General features: G+C 46.5%; 1 protein-coding gene across 3 annotated transcripts in view; it reads right to left on the minus strand.

The window, feature by feature from the left end:
* The window catches only part of LOC119219154 (ephrin type-A receptor 7), a 112,046-nt gene that overhangs the window by 69,608 nt on the left and 16,192 nt on the right, over positions 1-26,246 (minus strand). For all 3 annotated transcript variants that reach the window (XM_037474086.2, XM_037474085.2, XM_037474084.2), the window contains exons 2-3: positions 14,017-14,081; positions 11,708-12,380 (exon numbers count right to left, since the gene is read on the minus strand). In XM_037474086.2, the coding sequence (XP_037329983.2) occupies positions 11,708-12,380; positions 14,017-14,081 (738 nt within the window). The remainder of the gene's footprint in view (positions 1-11,707; positions 12,381-14,016; positions 14,082-26,246) is intronic.

Below are 26,246 nucleotides of genomic sequence, written 5' to 3' on the forward strand. Positions count from 1 at the left end.
AAAAGGAGAACGAGGCAGCCTCCAGTTCATTTATTTCCACCTACAGCTGTGACACAACCTTCTGCGCACTTACAGATCCCATACAGGGGAGCAGCCTTTTCAACACAGCTGCAACTCTGGAGCTAGCTGTTCAGGAAATCATAGAGCGAACACACACATACGCGCACACACACACACACACACACACACTCATTCTAGCCTGCCTCCATTCTGTCTCAAACGTGTCACGCAAAGCCTCTTCTCCTTCCATCACCCAGCGAGCCGTCGTCTGTCGCTCCTCTGCCCATCTGTCTCTGGGCCTAATTGTTCAGCTCCCGGCTCCATCTACCTCTGTCTGCCTCGCGGCTATCGCCTCATGAACTGGGGACCAAATCCATCCGCTCCACGAGGTGGAGGAATAGATGGCGCTGGCCGGGTGAGACGGCGCCGAGAGGTGGCGAGGTGCGTTGGAGCGCTGACGGCCCGGGGGGGTGCGAGCCCGGCGAGTTCGTCGGGGAGACAATAAGTGTCCATCGCGCGCCGTCGTAGCGGCTTCTCATGTCTCGGTTAGTTTAATTTATCTTTGAAAAGGTAGCTGAGGCTCGTCATTGAGTAGCAGAAAATGTGGGATCATTTTCAAATTGGGAGAAAAAAAAAAAAAGCGGCCCGTTGCTTATGTTACGTGTCCCTGGCTCAGCAGGACTTGGAGCCTCCCCGCTGACTATGACCTTCCCTCCAAGCAGGCGGTCCTGTCTCCTCCCACCCCCCCACCCCCCCACCTCGCCTCTCTTTCCGTTCCCTCCAGCCATTCATCCGTGCCCTCCGTTCTTATGGCGCCATGATCCACCCGTCCATCTTTGCCTCAGAGTGGATGATACTTTCCCGCCTCGGATCCAGTGCACGGAATGTGGCTTCATTAATACGCCATCCATCACGCGGGGGCCCCCCCGGGGGTTTAAACCACACGACGTGCACCGCAGTGATCCGGCCTGCGTGTGTGTGTGTTTTCTCGGCGCCGCAGCAACACGTACAGCATTCCATCGGTAAAAAAGGTGAAGTATGAGCACCCTCAGATCTCTGGAATGTGTGGGGGCTTGTCCGCTGTTGGCAAAAGGTGTGTTTGTGTATTTCCATTCGGGCATCTCACACACACACACACACACACACACACACACAGACACAGACACAGACACACACACACACACACACAGACACACACACACACACACACACACACACACACAAATCCACTCCAAGCAAACCAATTACAGCCGGGAGTCTAAACTGAGTCCACACGCGTCTCAGTGCATGAGCAGGTCAAACGACAATACCTCGCTGCTGGGCGCACACAGCCTGAGCGTGTGCATGGCCGTGCCCCAGCAAACAATGCACACGGGCCGGGCCCGCGCAGACTCGTATCCACTCGCCAATGTAGCGTTTCCAATGTGTGCAAACACCGCGACGGCTCACTGCGCCGCGCGGCCTCTCCGTGTGTCCTGTGTGATGGATGATAGGGAGGCAAAATAACTAATCCAACAGTAGACTAATCCAACAGTAGATTTACATGGCGAGCTGACGCAACAGCGCAGAAAGCCACACAGTGGGGAGGGAGGGAACTCGGGCACTTATGCCACTTAGTAACACTGCGGTGACACGCTGCCGTTTATTTGTGCGTTTTGCGGTAATGTTGAAAATAATGTTTTGGAAGAAATCCTTTTTTTTTTTTAAAGCCTCAATTTACTTGATCCAGAAGATCCACATCCGGTGTCTTGACAAGCTAACGACACCCACCTCGGCGGGCTGTGACAGGTTCTGGGCCATTTCGGGGGAAACCTCAGGGCCTCGGTATGTAATCACCTTGTAGAGCGTAGTTCAGATGTATGCCAGAAAGGCATCGTTTTAGCATCAGCATTTCCATCCATTTCAAGATTTTACAAAAATTGCAAACAAATTTGCATCTACTCAAAAGAGCTTGGCAAACACCACAAAGGCTGCCTTGCCTTTTCAAGGCTAACGTGTTATCTGCGTAAGCCGTTCCAGTATGTAGAGCATGAGCTGTATTAAGATCAGAAACATCATTTAGGATTCAGATACCGACTAACAGCAAGAGGGGGGGGGGACACAGGAACACGAGGGATATAGGCACAGGGAGTTTGGTTGGATTGTTCTGTTGTGCGCTGACACTTCTGAGAAGATTGGATCTTCTATTCACAAGGCCAGTGTTCCTCTTTGTTGCTCAGCAGTGTTGGGACATCACAGGAAATTAAAACGCGTAAAGAGAGAGGCACGAAAGCAGCGACTCTTTCAAGCTGTCATCTCTCAATTCCTGGGTGACTGTTGTTCAGCGCTGCTCAACTATTCTTGAAGGAACATCTTCAAGGTAATTTAAAGAAGTCCCATGCGTTGTTGTGGTAACAATAGGAGCTCTCTTGTTACGACACGACACAAGAGCGGCAGAGCTTTGAAGGTAAAAAGTGTCTGTCTGCATGCATGTAAAGCCTAAGTCATTACCCATCTGTCTCTCTCTCCCTCACTTCAGGCCCCCCACCCACCTGACGCCCCCCCCTGTCCCTCTGTGTGGCCGGTGGACCAGAGGCGCTGCAGGAAACCCCTACACCACGGCACTGTGGAAATGTCACCCGCAACACTCGCCTCAGGGCGCCAATCTCTTCACACCGCTCCCCGCTGCGTGTGTGAGTGCATTATGAAGGGAGAAAGGGAGAGACTGAGGGACACGTCCATGTGTGTAAAGAGAGCACGTAACGATTATTGATACAGTGTTCACACAAAAATCCCCCACATCTCTAGCAGAATAAAAAAAGAAAGATTCAGCCAAAGTGGGAGTGGAGATTTATGCTGTGTTTGCACAAGTGTCTCTGTGTGCTAATGAGCCAGTCCATCCAGGTGGATTATGGGTTGTCTAGTCGATATGAGGACTACAGGTGTTTGTGGAACTATCCGCAATTATACATCTAAACGATGAGAGCCGAGTGGTAGGCAGGAAATATAACATGAGCTTCTGAGCGAGTGGGAAAAGGCCTGCGTGTGAGCATGAACATGTGGCCTTGGTGCGTGTGTATAGTTGCATATGTGAAGGTGTGGGGGGTGGGGGGGGAAATCGCCATCCATTTAGAATTTAGATGGCTCGTTTGTGGATTCGGCTTCTGAATGTGCATCGGCGTGTTCAAGAGGGAGGGTGCGTGGGGGGGGGGGGGGGGAGATAAATGACAACAAAATGAGGTGGGCAGGGGGATGGAAAGCAGAGCTGGCACAGGCTCGCTGTGCAGCAAGAGGGTGGGGGGGGGGGGGGGGCCTTAGCCGGGCTGTGATACAGAGACAACAGCCGGGGTGCACGTGCGCACACACACACACACACACACACACACGTCAAGGTGGCAGCAAACAGAGGGCATTTGCGTGCAAACACCGGCCTCGGTAGGACTGAACGATAACGAGGTGCAGATGAAACGCGAAGGACCACTGCACAGTGAAATGACTCGTGTAACGACGCGGACAATCTAAACTCGTTAAATACCAGAGAGACGCCTGGAAATGGAAGTGGTCGAGGGGTTTAACAAAGAATTGTCAAGTCTAATTCTGCAAATCCATTCACCTTTGACTTCGCACTTTCTAGAAACAATATGGCAATATGATTTTTTTCATTTCCCTCCAGTGACCACCAAGACACCTGCGTGCCAAAAATGATTACTGCTTTAATGGCATGCCTGTTAAGACGTTCTTTTGAATGAGGGCGAACGTGCGTTCTGACCGCTTCCAACGGGAAGGTGCGTTTCTCCGGGGTTAAGTGGGGGCAGACAGATCTATAGACTGATCCCACATCAATTTTGAGCAGATGGAAAGTTATTACAGAGGCTGAATGGGGATGGAGAAAGGGGATTGCTGAACGGCGGGGCAATTGCTCGACAGTGGCCTCTTACCTACGATATATCATTTTAACAGGAGGGGGAGGGACGTGTTTGGCAGCCAGGTGGCACGCATATGTGCCGATCCGTTATGTCTGCTCCAGTAAGAGCCAAATCATAATCAGGATTATTTTTTAGTCAATGCTGACATTACTCTGATTTAATATATATCTATAAATATAAGTAAATACACACACAACGAATAACGGGTAATGGATTATGAATATACACTCACCGGCCACTTTATTAGGTACCCCATGCTAGTAACGGGTTGGACCCCCTTTTGCCTTCAGAACTGCCTCAATTCTTCGTGGCATAGATTCAACAAGGTGCTGGAAGCATTCCTCAGGGAGTTTGGTCCATATTGACATGATGGCATCACACAGTTGCCGCAGATTTGTCGGCTGCACATCCATGATGCGAATCTCCCGTTCCACCACATCCCAAAGATGCTCTATTGGATTGAGATCTGGTGATTGTGGAGGCCATTTGAGTACAGCGAACTCATTGTCATGTTCAAGAAACCAGTCTGAGAGGATTCCAGCTTTATGACATGGCGCATTATCCTGCTGAAAGTAGCCATCAGAAGTTGGGTACATTGTGGTCATAAAGGGATGGACATGGTCAGCAACAGTACTCAGGTAGGCTGTGGCGTTGCAACGATGCTCAATTGGTACCAAGGGGCCCAAAGAGTGCCAAGAAAATATTCCCCACACCATGACACCACCACCACCAGCCTGAACCGTTGATACAAGGCAGGATGGATCCATGCTTTCATGTTGTAGACGCCAAATTCTGACCCTACCATCCGAATGTCGCAGCAGAAATCGAGACTCATCAGACCAGGCAACGTTTTTCCAATCTTCTATTGTCCAATTTCGATGAGCTTGTGCAAATTGTAGCCTCAGTTTCCTGTTCTTAGCTGAAAGGAGTGGCACCCGGTGTGGTCTTCTGCTGCTGTAGCCCATCTGCCTCAAAGTTGGACGTACTGTGCGTTCAGAGATGCTCTTATGGCCACCTTGGTTGTAACGGGTGGTTATTTGAGTCACTGTTGCCCTTCTATCAGCTCGAACCAGTCTGGCCATTCTCCTCTGACCTCTGGCATCAACAAGGCATTTCCGCCCACAGAACGGCCGCTCACTGGATGTTTTTTCTTTTTCGGACCATTCTCTGTAAACCCTAGAGATGGTTGTGCGTGAAAATCCCAGTAGATTAGCAGTTTCTGAAATACTCAGACCAGCCCTTCTGGCACCAACAATCATGCCACGTTCAAAGTCACTCAAATCACCTTTCTTCCCCATACTGATGCTCGGTTTGAACTGCAGGAGATTGTCTTGACAATGTCTACATGCCTAAATGCACTGAGTTGCCGTCATGTGATTGGCTGCTTAGAAATTAAGTGTTAACAAGCAGTTGGACAGGTGTACCTAATAAAGTGGCCGGTGAGTGTATTTGACGTGTACCTATTGCATTAAATGTTATTTACATGTTTGTTGCCCCTCGCTGTCCTGGTGAAACCACGTGTCTCTAAAATTCCAACTTTGTATGAGCTAAGAAAAAGAAATAAAATAAGAAGCATAATTTATCAAATAAGTCTACGGGTTTTTGAAGAGTTTATTTTGGATTGATGGTTTGAGGAAGCAGGTCCGGTAAAAAGGTGCATTCATCAGCTGCGTTGTTAATCTTCCATCATTGTTCCATTTTGATTCACACTCTAATGTCCCATCTGTTTACCACTGAACAACACAAACACCCCCCTCCTCCAAAGAGATGCCTCTACATTTCTTACAACATTTGAGGTTTTTACCTGCTGATCTAATCATTTCCACTCACACCGAGAGAAGCATTATACCCTCCCACATGTTTGGTTTCATTGTGGCAGTATTTCTTGAGCTCCCCGATGGGTTATGAACGCGAAAAATACAACAATAGAGAGGGAAAGAAAAGGAACAAAGCTGCCTCATTAACATCATACCTGTCAGGATACTTAACGGAGGAGCGAGTCACGTTGGATGAGTTGGCCACATGATTAATCCGTACGCAAACCTTTTCATACACAGACGCAATCGTGTAGGCTGTATTTAATTCACCCGTCTGGTGTGAAAGATGGAGAGTGGCGAGAGGGAGGCGGCGCGGTGGGCGACGGGCGGAGGGAGGGTGGGAATGTGCGGGTGTGCCCCCCCCCCCCCCCCCTTCTCACTGAATCCACCCGTGGCCAAAACCTCCCCATCTTCCATTTCTGCTCTTCTACTCATCATATGCCCCTTGTGACTGGCACCATTATCTCCCCCCCCCCCCCCCTCTGCCACCCATCCTTCAACTTTATCATTTTGCCACTGCTAACCTCTCCCATCTATACCCCCCCCCCTTGTCATCTCTCCACACCGCCATTGTGTGCGTTTGAAATCATGGTCCCAGTTTAAAACTCACATTTCATGCATCCGGGTGACAAGCGGCGACCACTGGAATGCTCCGACGTAACACACTGAATCCCCTCCTCTTCTACCTCCTAACGTGTTCATTTCCCTCCATGCCCCAAAGGGGGCCTCTCTCTCTCTCCCTCTCTCTCTTTTTCCTGTGCTGCCGTCCTCTCGCTTTCCATCCTCGTCGATCAATGGCGAATGCTTGGCCTCCCTCCAGCTCACATTTTCAACAACCGAGGGACATTTTAATGGTCCGTCTGCGGGTGAGCGCGCGCATATGGTCCGAGTGTGTATTTGCGCGGCCTTGACCATGTTGGCCGGCTACATAAATACATCCGACGCTGGCCTCGAAGGAACACATTTGTCTCCCAAGAGAATGTGAATTATTTAAAATGAAAGCTGGGGAGCGAGATGACTAAGAGAAGTGGATGACGTGGCTGGTGAGGAGAGAGAGAGCAGGGGAGGGAGGAGGGTGGGGGACCAGATGGGCAGGGGGGGGAACAGAGCCAAGAAGAGCTGGTACAAAGTAAAAGGGAGGAAAAAACGGGAGTGCGATAAAAGATAGAAAGGGAAGGAAAGAGGAGCAGCAGGGGGAAGGTGCACAGTGGCTTTAAATAAGAGGCATGCATTTTTTTTTTTTAAAGGTTGGAAAAAAACACAAAAAATATATAGTTAGCGACCGTCGATGAAGACATGAGAAGTGACAAAAGACAGAGGGGGGAAGCGAGCGCGACAGAGGGAGGGGCTTTGGAAAACATATGATTGGGCACTGGGGCCAAATTTGCGCGCACACACACACACACACACACGCACACACACACGAGCAGATCCCAGCCTGTTAACCCGCCTCACCCCGCCACATGGTCTCCGCAGGGGGGTCAGGGAGAGACGGGTGGAGACACAGAAGCTGCGGGTTCGAGGGAAGATTGAAAAGAGGACGTAGAGAGAAAGAAAGTCACAGAGCACCGCTGAGATCAGTTGGATTCAAAAGGAAGCCCACACTTCTTTGTCAAATAAAAGGAGTGCATGGGGGGGGGGGGGGGGGGGTAAAGGGAAGAGAAAAGAGGCGTGTAGTAAATTACAGCGGGAAGGAGCGCAATGGGAGAGGAATAGCGGGGTGGCGAATGTGCTTAGAGACAGATTGCGGAGCGGCAAACAACAGATAATAAGAGAGTCTGCTGAAGGCGCGCTACACGCAGTAATTATATGGAGAGAGCAGCCTGCCTTAATTAGAACAGGATGGAGCTCAGCGCGACTGGAAGACACACACACGCACAAACGCACAAGCGTTAGCGAGGTCAATTGTTACGTCATTCATCCTCTGCGTGTTCCTGCTTTCGGCATTTCGAAACAAAAATGTTTGTGACTGCATGCGGGGTCGAAACGTAAAGTAACAGCCCTGATGTTGTCTCTTTTACCTGTAACTCACAAGAGGAAGCCGAGTGGGGGCATAGGATCATTTTCATTAACGGAGTCCTTCACATTTACGCTCCTCTTCACGGCCTTCCAGTCTTCTCAGCCCCTGGGGATTAAGTGAGTCTTATTCATTTTAGAGCCCCGGGTTTGTCTTCCAGTAGTTAATGGCCGATTGAATAGTGCATATTACTCAGATTTGAACCCTAAACCACTTCTTATGACACTTTTAATGATATGCATGTCTGGAATGCACTATAAAGGGATTCACTTTGTCACTGTTTGATTGAAATTAAGTGAATATTTTTTTTAAAATGTTTTGTAATGTTTTTGCAGAGATTTCTGTCATCTTACTTAAAATGAAGAAGGAACAATTAAATAAGGCATTTGGGATAGATTCTCAACATATGTCAGGGGAATATATTTAATTATCTCATGTCTCACTTTGGGTGCGTTTGTTGTGCTCAACCCAAGATCCCAAAGGTGCACATTTAAATTGGTTGTAATACAGTTACGTATTCAGAGTAAAAAGGGGTTAAAATGTAGGTTAATTTGTCTGCGTGTGCAGCGATGCTCCCCTAAGAAAACTATTTGAAAGGCTATTTTATCTCTGCCTGTGAACTATAGAAGCACTGTAATATACATTTATATATATGTATAAAATTGAAAAAAAAATATATATATATCTTAAGCAAACACAGGTCGGGCTTTCTGCTGAATCTTCCTGTTAAATGAAGCCAACTCAAGTCAGTCAGCAGTAGAATAATAATGATGGAGATGGTCCAACAAGCCAACCGATGCTGCCACCTGAAGCAGTCCGGTGTGTCTGAGTGTGACCGTTACATGGCGTGAGTTAACGATGCTCTTCTCTCCTGCACGACATTATCTGCTTAGACCGTTATCAATAGCTACTCACCGGCCGTTCAATACCATCGACCCGCCCTCAGGCGCCCAGTGCATTTGCATTCACTCAACTTGCATTAGACCCGGGAGTAAGTAAGACGTCGCTACGAACGCACACAGAGAAATTGGCTGAACATTCCAGGGTTACGCTATTGTGTCTGGCGGCAGGCGGCCGTGCATGTCCTCGAGAGGCGCGAACGCCAGCGTGATCGCGACACAAAGTCCCCGTTACACACTGCTGTTATCCCACAATGTCGTCCTTGTCCCCACACACGCCGGGTGAAATCAAGTGTTTGTGTGTGTGTGTGTGTGTGGCTTCTGAATGTGCTTATGAGCAGTCCCAGCGCAATTCCTCAGTTTAGTGGAGCATTACGGCTGATCAATAGCTGTGGTGCAGTGGGAGGTGTCGTGGGTTGGGGCTGCATATTAATACCATTACAGCTGGACTGAGAAATGAGGCACCAAATGAGATTGGGTATGTGCGTGTATTAATGTGTGTGTAGACCTTCGGAGGTGGGAGGCAGTACGGGCCAACCTGCTACTCACTGAACTTTGCCCTCGGAAGGACGCCCCCCCCCCCCCCCCCACTCGTCACTCGACTTCACCTTCCTTGTCTGCTTGCTCCTTTGGCAACGACCCAGGTCCGTCCTCTATTTTCCTCTTTAGTCCTGTTTTTCCTGTAAAAGTTTTGCAGTCTCTTGGCAGAAATCTCACATTCTCTCCCCCCCCACCACCTTCATCCCTACAGTGTCTCCTGATCGTGCCTCTGCTCTCAGTGTGTCCGATCTTTATCGCTCCGAGCATTTATTGGAGGCAAAGCCTCGTTGGGAAATACAAAAAGGGCAGAGTTTAAACATATTAAGTGGCGCAAATGCCACTTTCTTTCTCCTTCCCCTGTTCTTCTTTAGCGCCTGAGATGCAGCGGCCATGAGCAAAATGTTTCCTTGTTTTACTGCAGAATTGTTGAGCAAACTGCCAACTTTAGTAACGCAAGTACGCAACAGAGCATGTTGTGGAAGGAATATACTTATTTTAACCCCGACTACAATCTTTTTGTTGTCCATATATAAAGCTAAAATGTAAACCTATATTGGAAGTATATTTAAAAAAACTCAATTAATGCAATGAACAAAGACACCATTGTTCTTGATCACTGTCCTCTGGTTCTTTTCATCTTTGGCTTTATACAAATCAGTCCACTACATCCATCCGTCTCTTACCTCGCTTATCTTTCTTCTGTGTTTTTGCCTTGGATCAATTACTCGACAGGTCTCCAGTTGGCTGGAAAACCAAGCTGGAAGTAGCAACTGTAAATCGGACGTCAAGTAGTTCACTTCCCATAATAGCAATCGACAGAACTACAAGGACTCAAGGGTCTAAAGCTCCGACCAAGCCACCGCAACACCCACCAAGCACAAACAATCGCAAGATGGGGTGCGAAAGCGTACAGCAAGAATCAGACTGCTGCTGCTGCTGCTGCTGCATGAGCAATGGCTCGTTACAAAAGCTTTTCCAATACCGTCCCTCTGTGTTTACGTCAGAGCGCGCCACCCACCAGCTGTACAGGGACAATGCTTCATGTGACTGAGTGTGTAGGTCACGAAGGACACACACACACACACACACACACACACACACACAGAAGGGAGGCTGTGGTGTTAAACCCAACAGGACACAGCCATCTGAAGAAAGACTAAATGAGTCACTGTGTTCACACTCGCACGCGCCAAGGCGTTCAGACTGCGCAGCCTCATGGTACACACACACCACGACTCACATGGTGACATGTGTAATCACTAGGGATGTCAGCAAATATTCTAAATTCGAATATATATTTGTGTTAAAAAAAAACAGAATTTTGAATGTGAAAATTAATATTTGAATGTAAAAAAAATAATAAAATACAAATAAAACAGCATCAGCAGCGGCTCGACTGTCTGCGTGTGGCGCGCTACTGTACGGACTTTATATTGCATGAATAAAATAGACTAAATAGGCTACAACAGCTTGATGCACTGGTTTGATTATTTGCCGTTTCATGCCAAGGAAAAGTTCCATGTTTACCACAGCACAGCTCGCTCTATGTTGCACATCTACCACATGTTGGTAATTAATGTTAATAGTATTTGAATGATGCCTTCCATATTTGGGACAAGAATCGCGACCTTAAATTGCTTGCACAAAACTCTGGGTCAGCACTCAGCATTTGAGTTTGAGTGAGCGAGATGCCAAAGTCTGCGCTCTTGGCCATTAGTTCATTTACTTATTTGTGTATAGGTAATATGTTGTTAAATATGTTGAAACTTAAATAAATTACCTATACAAGTAGTTATGTCTCGTTGTATTAATTTGTCCTGTTATTGATGTGCCTAATGTGCTGCTAGAATTTGAATAGGTTTGATTATATGTGGCGGTTTTTTAAGGGATTATTCAAATGTCATTTTGGAGCCATTTGGACAGCCCTCGTAATCACACGCTGCTCACTTGTGTCAAACAAGGCAACCTCGCTGCATTGATTTCACTGGCATCATCGACAGGGAGAGTGCTTTTCTCTGCTCCCATTGTCTGTCCTTTTAAAAATAATCTCCTTGTCTCGACACTGTTTTACATGCAGTCTCATTCACTCACGTTATATCCACGGCTCAATCTTTGCTCTCTTGTTTTCCTTCACTTCTTTTGATCTCTTCTTCATTTAAACGTCTCTTCCTCCCTCGCCCGCCTCTCTCCGCGGTTTCACTGCAAAAATCTCCATCTTAATAAGTAATTATTGTCCGTCCTTTATTGCAGGTAGAAAAAAGGGAATCTTATCTATTTCTACAAAAGACTAAAACGTACTGGAAACAGGAATATTTCGCTGGTGGAAAATCAAAGACACAGAACCATATGCACGCTGTTCTCCCTGCTCCATTTCTTTCTCATTTTTCATAGTTATCATGGGATTCTGACGAAGAACTGGATGGTGAACAACACTTGATGCAGTGAGATTATCCCATGTCCTCTCTGCTTTTTATCGACCTTTTCGTTCCCTCCTCTGCCCACCCCACAGTGCACTCCATCACTTCCTACCTTCACAGCTGCTGTGTCCCTCCTCGTAGCCGGCGCTGCAGCTGCACTTGCCGATCGGCACCAGCCACTCCCCCTCAGCGCTGCAGTGCATCCTGGGAGGGCTGTCGGCGTCGACCTCGGAGTAGTTGACGCAGGCGCCGCGCACCTCCACCAGCGTGGCGAAGGCCGCCTCGGCCACCGTGTCGGGGAACACCGCCAGGTTCTGCACGGTGGCGAGGCAGCGCTTGTAGTACACCCGCACGGCCACCAGGGCCACGCAGGCGCCCACGTCCTGGAAGGCCAGGTGGAAGCCCTTGCGGTTGAGGTGGCCGATCTCGCGCACCTCCGTGTTCAGCTTCATCTTCCGCTCGCCCAGGTCGCCCTGCGTGAAGCTCTCGTCCGCCGCGATGGTGTCGATCTTGGTGTAGCGGTCCTCGCGGGTCACGCCGCCGAGGTCCCGGTCCGTCTCCACGTACAGAAGGTTGAAGGTCTCCTTGCAGGTGCCAGCCACGCCGGGGATGCTGTTGCAGTCACGCAGCGTGAACTGGAGCTCCACAAAAATGCGCTGGCCGCCTCGACGCGCCACCCAGCCCGTCTGCAGCCAGTTGTTCTGCTGCGTGGGCTCCATCACGTTGCACACCTGGTACGTCCGGATTGGCTTGTACTTCTCATCCACGCCGCTGATCTCCTCCCACTGACACAGATGGAGGCAGGTGAGGAGGAAGGGCAGGGAGGGGAGGAAGGAAAAAACATTAAAAGGATAGCGGTGTATTGAGGAGGATGAGAGAAAATATTCAGGAGGAAACGATAACAAGAGTTTGGGAGGATGGCCGGTTGGATAATTGAAACAAGAAGCAAAAACAGTGAGCAGATGTAAAAAATAAGGCCGAACACAAAGCACGGTGATGTGGGCAGCAGGCACCAGAGATAATAAAGAAAGTCAAAGGTCAGAGAGAAAGAATACTGTCGGTGCAGGTTAACGGAGCGATGACATAATCTAATGAGTGGGTGTCTGCACAAGCATCGGCACTCAGATTCCTTAATAACGTCACAGAGAAAACGACAAACTGCACTACCTTGGTCATTAAATCAGCCTGGAGGGCGATTCCTGAAACGATGGGTCAGACTTTAGCTGCTTTCTCAGCCCTTGTCTTTTTATCCTCACTGCATCTGTCACTGGGCGTAATGGCATTTGAGACAGATGCTTTGTAAATATTTTCCACCTACAAATGGCTACTTTCACTCTGAAGATATTGCCTTTGAATAGACATATAGCATTTATATGTGCTACATTTTCCCATAAAATGGTTAATAAATAAAGACTGTTTTGGAAGTCAAATCAAAACAACTAGTTTAGGATGCAGAGCTTCTAGATATCACCACGAGTTAAGCAACAGTACAAAAGGGATCCAACAAAAAAAAGTTAACAATTAGAAGCTGTATGACAATTAGTGTTTCATTAACTATATTTAACTATATTTCGAGTTCATCTTGAACTCTATGGTGGTTTACTGAGCTTTCTTTTTTTAATAAATTGAAGGATTAAGTTCAGCATGCCGGCCTCAGTGACAAAGCAACAGTCAGTCGCTTACAGTATGCCCAACAATGGTAAAGTTAATATGATTTACTTTCTGTGAGAGTTGGAAAAACTTGATAATCTGATATAGTTTTTATCAGTTGATGAATGATTACAGCTGCATTCCACTTTTTAATTTACAGAGAATTACAGACTTGACGGAAGTCCCTCCTTGACTCGGACACACAGACACACACACGATTATCTGTGATGATAATGTGATAAACTGCACTACTACCAAGATGTAGTGTGTTCTGTTCTTTTTGCGATCATAGGTTAGTCACACAGGTCCATTAATCTTAGAGTTAGCTTTGCATGAGGTCAGACAGACCCCCCCCCCCGAGCTGACAGTGACTCAACAGTGCGTATGTGTATACCGCTCCTTTAGCTTTAGCTGTTTCTTTAAAAAAGTTAAAAAGTTGACTAACTTAGCACAAAGCTATTTTTTCCCCAAGTGATCAATCCTGAGAGGGGCACATATATATTATATATTAGGAATATCTGTATAACTCGTTTGGACAACGCAGCAGCCTTGCCTGCGTAAGCTCCATCAATAAATAGTGACAGGAGAAGGTGTGAGAAAAGAAGGGAACGCTAAGGAGAAGAGGTAAGAAATAGAAACAGTGAGGCGGGGGGCTGCAGGGGGTTGGAAATGAAGTGGTCTGGGCCAGCTGTGTTCTAGAGCAGAGCACATGAACGGAAAAATAAACAAACCCACGGACCGCAGGTGAAAAATACAAGTAAGCACACTTACTCCGTTAGGGGGATAGGACGTCCAGCCAAGCTCCGCCTGAGTCTCTTTAGAATTCAGCAGCACCACTGCAGGAAATAGAGGGAGGAGGAAACACAAACATAAGCTAGAGGTCAACGTGTGAGGGATTTAAGAGCCAGTCTGCATTTATTATTCTCATCAGTATGAACTACTTTGCCAACAGTGTGCCATGAGGGCATGTCCACAACAAATGCAAAGGATTAACCCGTAAGTCCAACAATGTAAGTGCATCGTGACATGTTAAGTTTGGAATAATTAGAGAAGGCAATTGACACGGAGGCAGGCCTGTCAAAACCTGGTCGAGGGTGAACACATTCTTTGATAAGTACATTAATACCATCTTTTTAGGACTAAAGCTGGACAAAATGCTTTCCATCACCCTGGATCAGTTCGGCAGTGAAAAAGCAGCACCGGCAGCAAAGAAAACACAACCCTGAAGCTCTCAAAACAAGTCCAGAGTGTAACAGTACTATCATATAGCTTTCAATTCCCCCGGGAGACAGTGCAAACAGGGAGACAGGGGAAAGCTTTCAGTCTGTTCCCAGGACCACGGACAGGGGAAAGCTTTCAGTCTGTTCCCAGGACCACGGACAGGGGAAAGCTTTGAGTCTCTTCCCAGGACCACGGACAGGGGAAAGCTTTGAGTCTGTTACCAGGACCACAGACAGGGGAAAGCTTTCAGTTCGTTCCCAGGACCACGGACAGGGGAAAGCTTTGAGTCTGTTCCCAGGACCACGGACAGGGGAAAGCTTTGAGTCTGTTCCCAGGACCACGGACAGGGGAAAGCTTTCAGTTCGTTCCCAGGACCACGGACAGGGGAGAGCTTTAAGTCCAAAGTGCATGATCCATGTACATCTACCACTTGAAAATACTTGCAAATGATTACAGTAAGAGTTAAAAAAACGAGTACCAAAGCATCTGGTTCCAAGCAAACACGGCATATCACCCAAAGAATAAACGGTCCAGTTGTGTTTGAGCAGTCAGAGCGAAAATGGCCTTTTCAAAGTCAGCAGGTGTACGTGAAATCCTTCATCAGCACATTTATCCTAATCTATAATGTAACATCAACATCTGTAGCGCCATGGGGGGGGGGGGGGGGGGGGCTGCACTACTGCCTCGTTTTTAAAGGATTTTGCCGATTTTAAACCCATGTTTTAAGTAGGACTCTGCGGTGTGTGTAAGTCTGACAACCAGAGAAAACCTTTTAACATTTTGAAAAAACACCTTTGGAAAGGGCCACCTTCCGTCATGTACTTTCACTTCTGTTTTCTGCCTGGAATTTTAAGCAAGGGAAGAGCCTTGAAAAGACCATTAAAAACCACCTGCATGACAGACTCATTGACAAAAAAACATTTTTTCTACATGAAAAGTATTCGGCCACATCGACATCAATAACCCAGCACATGGCCGCAAAGAGTAGAGAGCGACGCAGCATAACTCAAATCACCTCACTGACTGCTGACGGGGGGGCTATGGAGGCTCACATAGACGTCCCGATGCAACAGAAATGGGAGGGAAGACTTTTTACGTGTTGCAGTGGCAAAGAAGACCTGAAGATGGATGAACGTTTTACTTATAGCTAAAGTAACCGTGGAAAAAGTAATGAGTGACAAAGTGAGTCATGTTGGATTCTTTTTCGATCCCAAGGCCACCAGTCCGGCCGCTGAGGCGAGGATTGTTAACAACTTTACATCAATTTTGAGAATCATGAAAATGTTTCCTCATCGTCGCCGCGTTTGGATATCGGAACGCATAGGTGTCTTTTTTTCTTTTGGGGCATGAGACACTGGCACCCTGGGCGGAGTGCAGGGAAGCCTTGCTCGACCCTGAGAAGTCCTTTACTAAATACTTTAGTATTTTTGGGGTTAACGCTGCCAGGTGCCCAAAGCATGGTTCTGTGGTTAGCTGATAACATAGAGGCATTTGGAGGAGATTAGAACGCGAGAAGCCAAGGGTGGTGGAGAGACACTGAGAAAGGGCCCAGGTGGGAGGCGGAGGAGGGCGAAGGGAAGCAGGAGAGAGACAACTTCAAGGAGAGAATAGACAAAAAATAAGAGAGCCAAGTGCAACTAAATGAATACTTGGGGCAATACACAAAGGGCTCACTGTGCCTTAGTGAGCAGTCAGTCACAGAGAGAGAGACTCACAGGACAAAGTTGGCCCTATGATCACACACTGAACACATAAGTCCTGTAATCACAGCCTAGTTAGACACACTAATGGGCCTGTGGGGGCACGAGGGGGGAGAGAGGGACAAACACTGACGGAAACAGAAAACTAAAGGAAGGGTACCTCTTGGGTGTAGGGGGTGTAGTTAGAGAAAGAACATTTGACAAAGAAACAAAAGCTCTCCCTCTCTGCTGCCCATGGCTGCGACTAATAGGACGTGACACACAAGCTACTAAACACCCATTTCAAAGCTTGTTTCTTGAATAATTACCCATCATTACATAAATAATGTAGATCACTGAGCCAGGTTTCTGATTTAGGCCTTAGCCTATTTAAGGACAAGACGCGGCCGACTTTCATTGCTAATAGAAAACAGACGACATGACTAGGGTTGCAAAGGGGCGGGAACTTTCCTGAAAATTTACGGAAACTTTCCAAGTGGTGACAGACGTCAACAGGAAACATGAACATTCAATGGCTTCCGCTATTTCATTTTCGCTAGAACAAATTCTGACCTGAGAGTAAAGGCAGACCCTGCATGCGGCTTTCTGTCACAGGTCATCCAGCTCCCCCAATATATAACGTATCCTTACAGACACACACCACTGAACTCCCTCCCAGTGAAAGCAGATTGTATCATAATTCGTCTTCGTTTTTGCCCTTTTGCCCAGAGGCAGGATCCGCTCAGGCACTGGCTGTCCGCACAGAGACCCGCGGGGGATACTCATCAGCCAGCCCACCCCAAGGCACACCGCAGGGGCTCAGGAGGCTCAACCTGCCGGAAGACGGAGCACCAGGACGGGTACAAACCAAGGCCACCGATGCTGCACTGGGACCACCATTGTCCGGCCACCACCCTGAGAGCGAGGGAGGAACAGACTCCAAGAATGACTTGGGACTCCCATCAGAGTCCCGAAAATTGGAGAATGGAGATTTTACTTTAGAATTTAAACAAGACTTGCCTCCCTAAAATCTGGGAAGACTTAAAAGTGAAACATTAAGGTGTTAAATAATAACAAGTAAGAGATTTGAAGGCACCTAACCCAGCTAGAATATCTTGTATCGCATTTCGCTACTATGACATGTGACATGACATGATCTGAAGTTGCCTCAAGGACTTGATACACGTGACTTGCATTCACAGACAAGAGGCTTTGGGATTGAGTTTGATTTGCGGCAATGATTTGAGACTTGCCCTGGACCCGTCAGCATAACTTCAAGACGGTAGCCTTGTCTTGGGACTTGGTGACAGATTCGACTTGGATCTGTGCACACGGACGTTGACCGAGACTAATCTTGATGAAAGAATCACAAATTGAGACTTGATGGATTGTCTTTGTGATTTGAGTAGTTAGAGAACAGAAGCAGAGCAATGTGAGCAGAAAAACAGCTCCCGACAAAGCCACGAGTCTCCAGTAATTCTTCCAGGCAGAACTAGAACCAGGTAGACCATTCTGGCTTTGGCCAGAGCGTAGATGGAGATAAAAAAACCTGAACCGTCCGTCTTAAAAAAAACTCAAATAAAAACAGACAAAAAGAGGAGGCCAGTAAAGCAATGAGGGTTGGGGATAGTTCAGAACACTACGTAGCAAATGGAAAACAAATCAACGGGGAAGTCTTTGCAGGCCGTAGTTTTCTGATCCCAGAGGAGGGACGCTGGTACCTAATTTCCTCGCAGTCCTGTTTGGGGGAGACTAGAGCATGGCACTTCATATGAGAAACAATCTCCCTGTTTGCTGCACCACCGTGCTGCCCATGGACGTGGGCGAGAAGGTGATGTATGGTTGGACAGAGGCAATACAGTGATGCTTCTGGAGAACAGATAAAAAATATATATATAATAATAAATGGATGAGGATATGAAGATGTCACATAAAAACAAACATAAAAGATAAATGTTGGGTATAAACGGACACACACACGCACACAAATCAGGAACAAACAAACACACCTTCTTAGACAAATGGTACGGGGAAACTCTTTGTCCCGAACGCACACACACACAGAAATACCATAATAGTAGTTCCATCAGCAGAGGGCATTAACTTCTAAACCGGGCTCTCCTTTTAACAGAGTCATTAAACTTTGCACTTGGCTGGTGTGACATACTGTAAAGAGACGGCACTGTCAGCTCTCTAAAGCCCACTATGCAATTACCTACATGATGCTAGACAATGGGGTTATCGGTTAAATGCTCTCATGGTGCAGCGTATACTCTGTGCTGGAGGAAGCTGTCAATGCAGACACTAGGGCTGCTACTCATGATCATTTGTCTTATGGATTCATTTATTGATTTCAGGAGTGATCAATTGATTTTGTTCATAGTCTATTCAAATTTGAGAAAAGGGGTGAAAATGAATATTATACGTTTTCAGAACTGGGGGTTTTGTGTGGAAGATAGTATATAAAAAATGCGCTAATCCTTTCAGCTTCACATGATATGATAAAAGAAGCCAGTGTACTGATGGGACTCATAAAGGCTCACATTTTATGAGATGAGCTTACTATTGAAGGTCAGCATCGGGATGTACCCAGGTATATCCACCTCAACGGAAGCAGGACCACCAGGTGCTTCAACCCGTACATCTCTTGCGACATAATGTCCACATCCCTGTATGTCCCCAGCACGTCGGTTGTCTTCCTGATCACTGTATGGCCTCATCTTCTTCCTACCTCTCCTGCAGTGCCCGTCTTGAATCTGAATGACCACCTGTTAAGACCGATAGCTTCCAGGAGTTATAAAGCGACTGTGTGTGTGTGTATGCATGTTTGGGTGCGCTCAAGGGAACGAAAGAAAAGAGTCATTGAGTGAGTCAGAGGGCCCGCAAGAGCAAGTGTGTGGTTTAAGGAAGAAGTGGGGGTAAAAAAAAAAATGGTGGAGGAAGGAAAAGCTCAATTTCGGGTGAGAGTGATGACAGATCGTAGAAAGAAAACAAGGAGGGAACAACAGGTTTTGTTGCTGCTGGATAAACACAGACCCGGGGGCGTTTTGATTACAATATCTTGTTCACAAGCTCCACGGCGTAGAGGTTTTTGTTTCCCAGACAAACAGGGAAAAGGAAGGAGGGTGAAAGAACGATCGTGGGCTGACACAAGAAGGAAGCAAAAAGGAAAACGACAGACAGAGCAAAAAAAAAAAAAAAGACCACAGGCCAGTAGAACTCATTTTCGTTTGCAGGGTCCTCTAAGATCTTGTAATTGGTTGTCTGGATTGATGAAGTGAGAGCCGTGGGGGCGCTGTCGGGTCTCATTGAGTGGCTCCTCGGTACAGGCCTGAGAACAGTGCTTCACTGGAAAACAGGCTGAAAGTCAAACTCTTAATGTTGGATTTAACGGTGAAGCAACTGCATGAAAAAAGCACGTCAGCTTAAATTTAGGAAGCAGAACCCCCTTCCCCTCCCCAAAAAACCACTCCTCTGTGACTGTTGGCTCAGGCTGAAGAGTCACTTTGCCCCAAAGTTTTTAGAAAATGTATGAACAGTTTACAGGAACAAGTGGACCTTTCAAAAATAACCTATTTAAAGGACGGACGGAGTGGTAGGGCCTAAGGCAGAAAGCACTTCAGGAACAGTCACGGCAACTAAAAGCAATAAACATGTTGGGGGGAGACATAGATAAAAACAGAAGAGACAGACAACAGCTAGAGGATGAAGGATGCTGGAAGAGAGACTTAAATATAGACGCGGTGTGTCCACCGCTCTGCTCTCTGGGTTCTTGGCCTCGCTGCCGGTAGATCCAAAGCCACGATGACTTCATCGGCTAGGCTTTATCAAATCAGGCTGTATCGTTAAAAAACTCCCACCCAGACAAGCTTTTTGGCAAAATCAAGTCAATGCCTTGAACCAGCCATTAGAGTCTGTGTACTGTTGTGTTGTCGCTTAGATTGACTTGTTCATATTCTAATTCACAATATCAGGCAAAACAAAGTGCTACTTACATGATTCAAACTAAATTGTCTTTTCTCTAATATGAAACAGGTCCAAAGTCTGGCGTTGAAACATTTTAGAACCCAAACCGTTCTGATGGAATGGAAGAGTCCAAATTGTGTTAAGCAAATAGGACAGATAGGAACCTCTCAATGCACTACTGATGCCTCTACACATGCTCGTCACCGGTGCCACTGGGTCCAGCACGGTAAGCCCTGTGGAGGGAGGGGAGGACCCGGAGGACCAGAACCAGGTCCAGGCAGGCGATAGGCCATCAGACTGGGCCATTTAGTAGATGCGACTGCATCTTACACACTGCTCCATTAACTACCAAGAGAAAGAGAAACAACGCTTCAAGGCAGCAACACAGAGCTCCTAAAGGGCTTCACTCACTGAAAGCCTGTTCCTGGACCAGATCCCACAAAGCATGAAACAACTCGCCTGCAGCGCTCCATGAATTCTTCAGAAACCGCTGCAGTATAAGTCCAGTTTAAAGGCTTTTCCCTGTGAATACATCTGCCGTCACCTACCGACCGATTGGGTATTTTAACCCTTTATTCCTCTGCTCTGAGAGAATGTAAAAATAATTACTTGTCAAGATGTGCTACCTACAAATAAACCATTCAATATATTTAATCAAAAGCATCTTGTTATTTTCATTCCACTGTACAAGACCAATAAAAAGCGGCTTGTGGAAAATGAAAGCCTTCAAATTGAACTCCGTGAATAAAACAAAGGATGCTAAACTTGTTTGTGCGTTTATTCAGAAACAAGCAGAGGTGGGAACAAGTCACTGTTATGCAAGTCACAAGCAAGTCTCAAGTCATTGCCCTCGAGTCCCGAGTCAAGTCGAGTCAATAAGGAGGCGATGACTGGCTTGCAACTCCGCTGCATTTATTTATATAAAACAACTCAACTTCGGTCACTGTTGGCCGTCACCACGCCGAACGAACACTTCCGCATACACGGCCCCCCAAAACTCGGGTTGTCTCGCGTAACTACAGCTGGTAACAGAGCATAACGTGAACACATGCAACATCTGCGTAACTGATTAACTAATAACTTTAACTCAGCTCATTACACTACTTTAAAATGGACGTTGACATAATGTTGGCGAGGATTTCCATCGGAGTCTGAATCCGGGTTCAAAAATCCCGATTTTTGTAACCATGAACGAGCTGTCTCGTTGATACGGTCAAATGGACTGCAGTGATTGGATGTCGTGCAGGCAGCGCTCTCTGCATACGTGTCACACATTTTTTTGACAGATGCAGATAAACAGAGCGGCGCGGTGGTGTGAAAATGTTTTCCCTAGTTTTCATGGGAAGTAGCAAGTCTTCTCGAGTCAAAAGGCTCGAGTCCAAGTCAAGTCACGAGTCATCGGTGTTCAAGTCCAAGTCGAGTTGCAAGTCTTTGTACGTTTTGTCGAGTCGAGTCTCAAGTCATCAAATTCATGACTCGAGTCTGACTCGAGTCCAAGTCACATGACTCGAGTCCACACCTCTGGAAACAAGCAAGACTTTCATTTTCTCTGACATGCAACCACATTTCCATACGGCATGCTATGCATTACCCTATTTAATGATGTTAGCAAAAGGTGGGGTGCTCAGTGAGCCAGCTTAAAATGGGCTTGCATAATAGACGTGCTCACGGAGTACACACGTTGTTAGGCTGCATCTCACAGATTGTTACAGCAGTGTCTGAGGAGGGAAAGGAGCGGAGGACAGAAGCTCAAGTGGGATTTACTTGAGGATACACGTGGCTACATCGGTACACAGTGTTTTCCCTAGGATTACAACTTCAGGAGGGGGGGGAGGTTAGTAAGTCGGTTCGGCACAGACACGGCACACTGACGTATTTGCAACATATTCAGTAAGGAACGGCCATGTGGAACAGCCATGTGGAACAGCCATGTGGAACAGCGGAAATAGAACAACATTATATGTGTTTATTACACATTTTATAATTTCAGGGGCGGTGGAGCGCCCCCTGGTTATAATGGTAGGGGGAACACTGGGTACAGACTGAAAGCACAAAGTGTTGATTCATTAGGCTACTTATCACTAAAGATTAACGCATGCGCCAATAAAAAATATTACGCTTTTTTCACCGAAATTCCTCCACGAAAAACAGAAAACGAAGCTGTAAATGTCACTGAATGCCGATTCAAAGGAGGGAAGCAAACTTCTCCATCTTTTAATGACACTTGCTGATACAAACAGATCATTATATTTCCATTATTTTGGTGCGGAACAATGTTTCAAATGACATTAAAATGCAGAGACTAAAAGCCAAACTACCATGCGTGGCATTCACGTCCACACAAACACACTAAAACATGCGCACAATCCCACAGGTTAATATAGTTTGGATTTGTGCCTGCAGAATATAACTGCAGGTAGAGATATTCTAGTGCCAGTTCCCAGCATTTATTGGATGTGTGTGTGTGTGTGTGTGTGTGTGTGTGTGTGTGTGTTTAATCCAGATGTACGCACCAAACCCTGGTCTTAATTCAGGGAATGTCTCACTTGTGAGCCTTTCAGAGAAATGCTAAATAATACACGTCTGTATCGTTGCACTGAGCCACTGCTTCCTCCATCTTCTCCCCGAGTCGCTCCTCGGTCCAAAGCAGCCAATAGGCTGCATTATTTAACTGGACACTCACACAGGGCGTTCTGTTGAATAGAGCCTGCCGGGGCCTTACAGTTTGGTGTCAGAGAAATAACATGACAGGGAGGAAAAGAGAGGAAAGTAGTGTTTGTGTGTGTGTGTGAGAGAGAGCGACAAGGTAAAAAAATTGAACTTAGTCGTCTTCTCCTGCCAGGTTCACAAAAGGCCTGTTTTTTTTGCCATCTCCATCAAGAACAACCCTTACTAGAAGTCCATGATCCTCTGTCCGTGGTTTAACAAATGCCACACACACACACACACTTTTTCACCCCAATTGCTTTCTATCTGCTTTTCTATGCGTTTCTAATCAGTGTTGCTGTTTCTGCTTATTATAGCTCTATAGCAAAGCCTTCATATCGTTTAACCCCCCATGCTCTCAAACCAGCGGAAAACTGAGCAATACCAAGTTCATGTTGTACATTGATGTATCTGCAAAGTTCGATATGTACCACATTATTCAGATCAGTTCACATAACAGCATTCCTTAAACCTTCCTGGGGACAAACCTTTTAAAAAGACAAACCGCCGCGGCCCAATTCAAATGTCTGGTTTGCAACAGCAAACCAGACATTTAAAAATTGATAAATCACACTTCACCATTTAGGGACGTGAAGAGAGCGGTTTCTTTCTTTTATTAGTAAATGTATGCTTGACCCTTGCATATATGGCACTTTAATTGCCCCGCTGTGGCATTTCGACCTACCCCTGCCAATCCTTATGGTTAAGCCCTAGATATCTTCAAATCAAATCAAATTCTCTCCATTGTCCACTCACCGGCCCTCAAATTCTCATTCTGCTCGCCACTTTTTCTATTTACCCCTCCTTGCTCCCTCCATCCACCCTCCCTCAAAGCGAGGGACTAGAAGGGAGGGAAGAGCACTTACACAAGTACGTAAAGTGTAGACGGTTTTGTGCTGACTTTGTCTTCCCTCTGGTTCAATCTGAACCACTTTAGATTAAATTAGGTTGTCTTCTACATTCCCCTCTCCCCGTCTCCTCACTTCCTGCTTATATTGCTCTTTTATTTTGCTGAACAAAGAAATACCTGCAGCAGTGCTGATATACACAGGGCTGTCTGGGGGTCAACGTGCATAAACAGCTCAATCTATAATGCATCTCAAGCACATCTTCTATCTACAGCTTGTTGATCCCAAAAACAGGATGATGTAACACGTCTATCACCCTGAAATGTGACTTTAAACCGACAAACCGCAGAATCAACAAGCATCTGACAAACACACACTGGCTGTACCCAAAACAAAAGATGTCTTATGGTGAGACTAAATAGATCGATAAGCTCCATATATATATATATATTTACATGGGTATATATGTGCAAGGTTTCCCCTGGGAGGTAGTTGGCCCTGTGCTCAAATTGAACTAAAGGAAAACGGAACTAAAAAGTTTTCGTCACGACACGCTGGTCTGAATAATCAATGCAAAGTGATGGCGTGATGCGTTCAATTGATCACCTGCTGAGCAGATTCTGTATCGCTAAGAGGTTAAATAATTACCTCCCTCGTTAAGTACGTTTCCACCTAAATCACTGATGTATCACCACTGTTTGCTCTCCCTAAAGCTTATTAAGCCTAATTTTGCATTTCTTATAATTTAATCAGTTCCTCTGTCTGCTTCCTTCAGGCCTGGCAGGGTTCCCCATCTTAAGAGTGCGGAAGGAAACATAAAGTGAGCAAATGCCATGAAGAAGGAGCAGGACACAAAGGCACGTAGCAAATTGTCAGTGTGTCTTTCGGAACTTAACCCTGCTTAGTAATGACATTTTTAGAACGTTTCAATATGCATGTTCAAAATGATCTCATTAGCTCTCAATTTCCAATATAAAAATGTGAACCTCATTACTCCAGATTCATAATTCTTGTTGCATAATGTTGACAAATTACAGCCAAAAGTTTCTACATAGGGAAAGCTAATTTGACTCACTTTTATCACATAGATGAGATAATAGTGCATCGCCATTAAATATCCCAAAGTAAACACTTTCTAACTCAATTGAATGTACCAGTCAAAGTACACAAACTTGCTGGCAACAGCAGCAATCGCTTGGACAGATGTAGATTTGTCTTGTGTCTTGTCTCCTAACATGTGTCATGTCCACCAAGATACAACCTCTCCTCGTAAATCACCCCTTCTCCCGTGTGACCAGCACATGTGTCTTGGTCTTGTAGCACAGGAACCATTATGAAATCACACCAATTCCCCAGCCTGGGTCGACTCCTTTGTGGGATTCTTATTTGTGCCTCCACTCAGCCAGCCCCCCCCCCGCCTCAAGCAGTAATATAAAAGACGTATGCTTGCTTAAGGGCTAGACGGCCTCCTAGCCGTCCTTTTAGAGCCATCAACGAATCAAAAGAAAAGCGAGGGAGAAGAAAATACACTTTCTTTAGGAAGTGACAGCAGTGTAGTGTTTAGAAAATGCAGCAGTTAAACCTTAAACCCAGTTAATACATATACATTAGCCATCTGGTGATTGTGTCCGTAACAGTGGATTATTTCATAGATGATAACCTCCACTTTAAGCCCACTTACTGCTACGCTTAAGCCTTCTGGGCTTTTTCTTTTTAGGATGCGTGATCCGCTGAAACAGTGTTCCATGAAACATTCAAAGGCATAAATGCATGAGCACTAATGTGGTCATTGCTCCGTTGGATTAGATCCACAGAAACGTTTAAAAAGGCCCAAGTTAATGAAAATGTCCCTGATGTAAGAGGTGGGTCTTTCATGTTGCTTTAGGCTTTTCTATTTTTGCAGTAAAGTAATTCTTTAAGCTTCAGAACAGTGCTAGATGCTCTTTTACAAAACGCCAAACCCTTAACCATATAAGTGATATATAGATGGACAGTATCAGCCAGCTCTACTGTGGGTGATGGAGACGCTACGTCCTACATCCTGAGCAGAGCCCTTTTGGCTCCCGAAGTTCATTGACCACTTCTTTGGAACTCAGTGACGGGATCCACAAAGTAAAGCCAGCGCTACTATTCAGCTCTCTCCTCTCCCATCGCCCTCTGTCTTGGTCTTTATTTCCCTTCCTAGGGGCCCGTGTGGCTGCCCTCAGGCAGACACTCCTCACCGTGCCTCTCCTCTTTGATTCTTTCCGGTGTCTCCTTGTTCCGTTCCCTCCACTCCTCCTCCGATTTACCCGGGGCAACGCCGCCGCCTCGTGATAAACCCCACCTCGTCCATTCATCTTCCCCCTCGCTTTCCATCATACGGTTCGGATTCAGGTGCCTTCTGCCCAGCTGCCCCCACGAGCCCAGCAGCCATTATCCTCCGCATCGATCTCCGCAGCGCCGATGAGCGATAGCGGCAAAGGACTCGGAGGAGATAGAAAGAAGAAGGGATAGACGGAAACGACAGATGAATGCGGCAAGTAGATTGCGGGGAGGACTGGAGATGAAATGAGGTAAGTGATAGATAGTAAGGCAGACT

The sequence above is a fragment of the Pungitius pungitius genome, chromosome 17 (genome assembly GCF_949316345.1).
Source record: "Pungitius pungitius chromosome 17, fPunPun2.1, whole genome shotgun sequence".
NCBI lineage: Eukaryota > Metazoa > Chordata > Actinopteri > Perciformes > Gasterosteidae > Pungitius > Pungitius pungitius.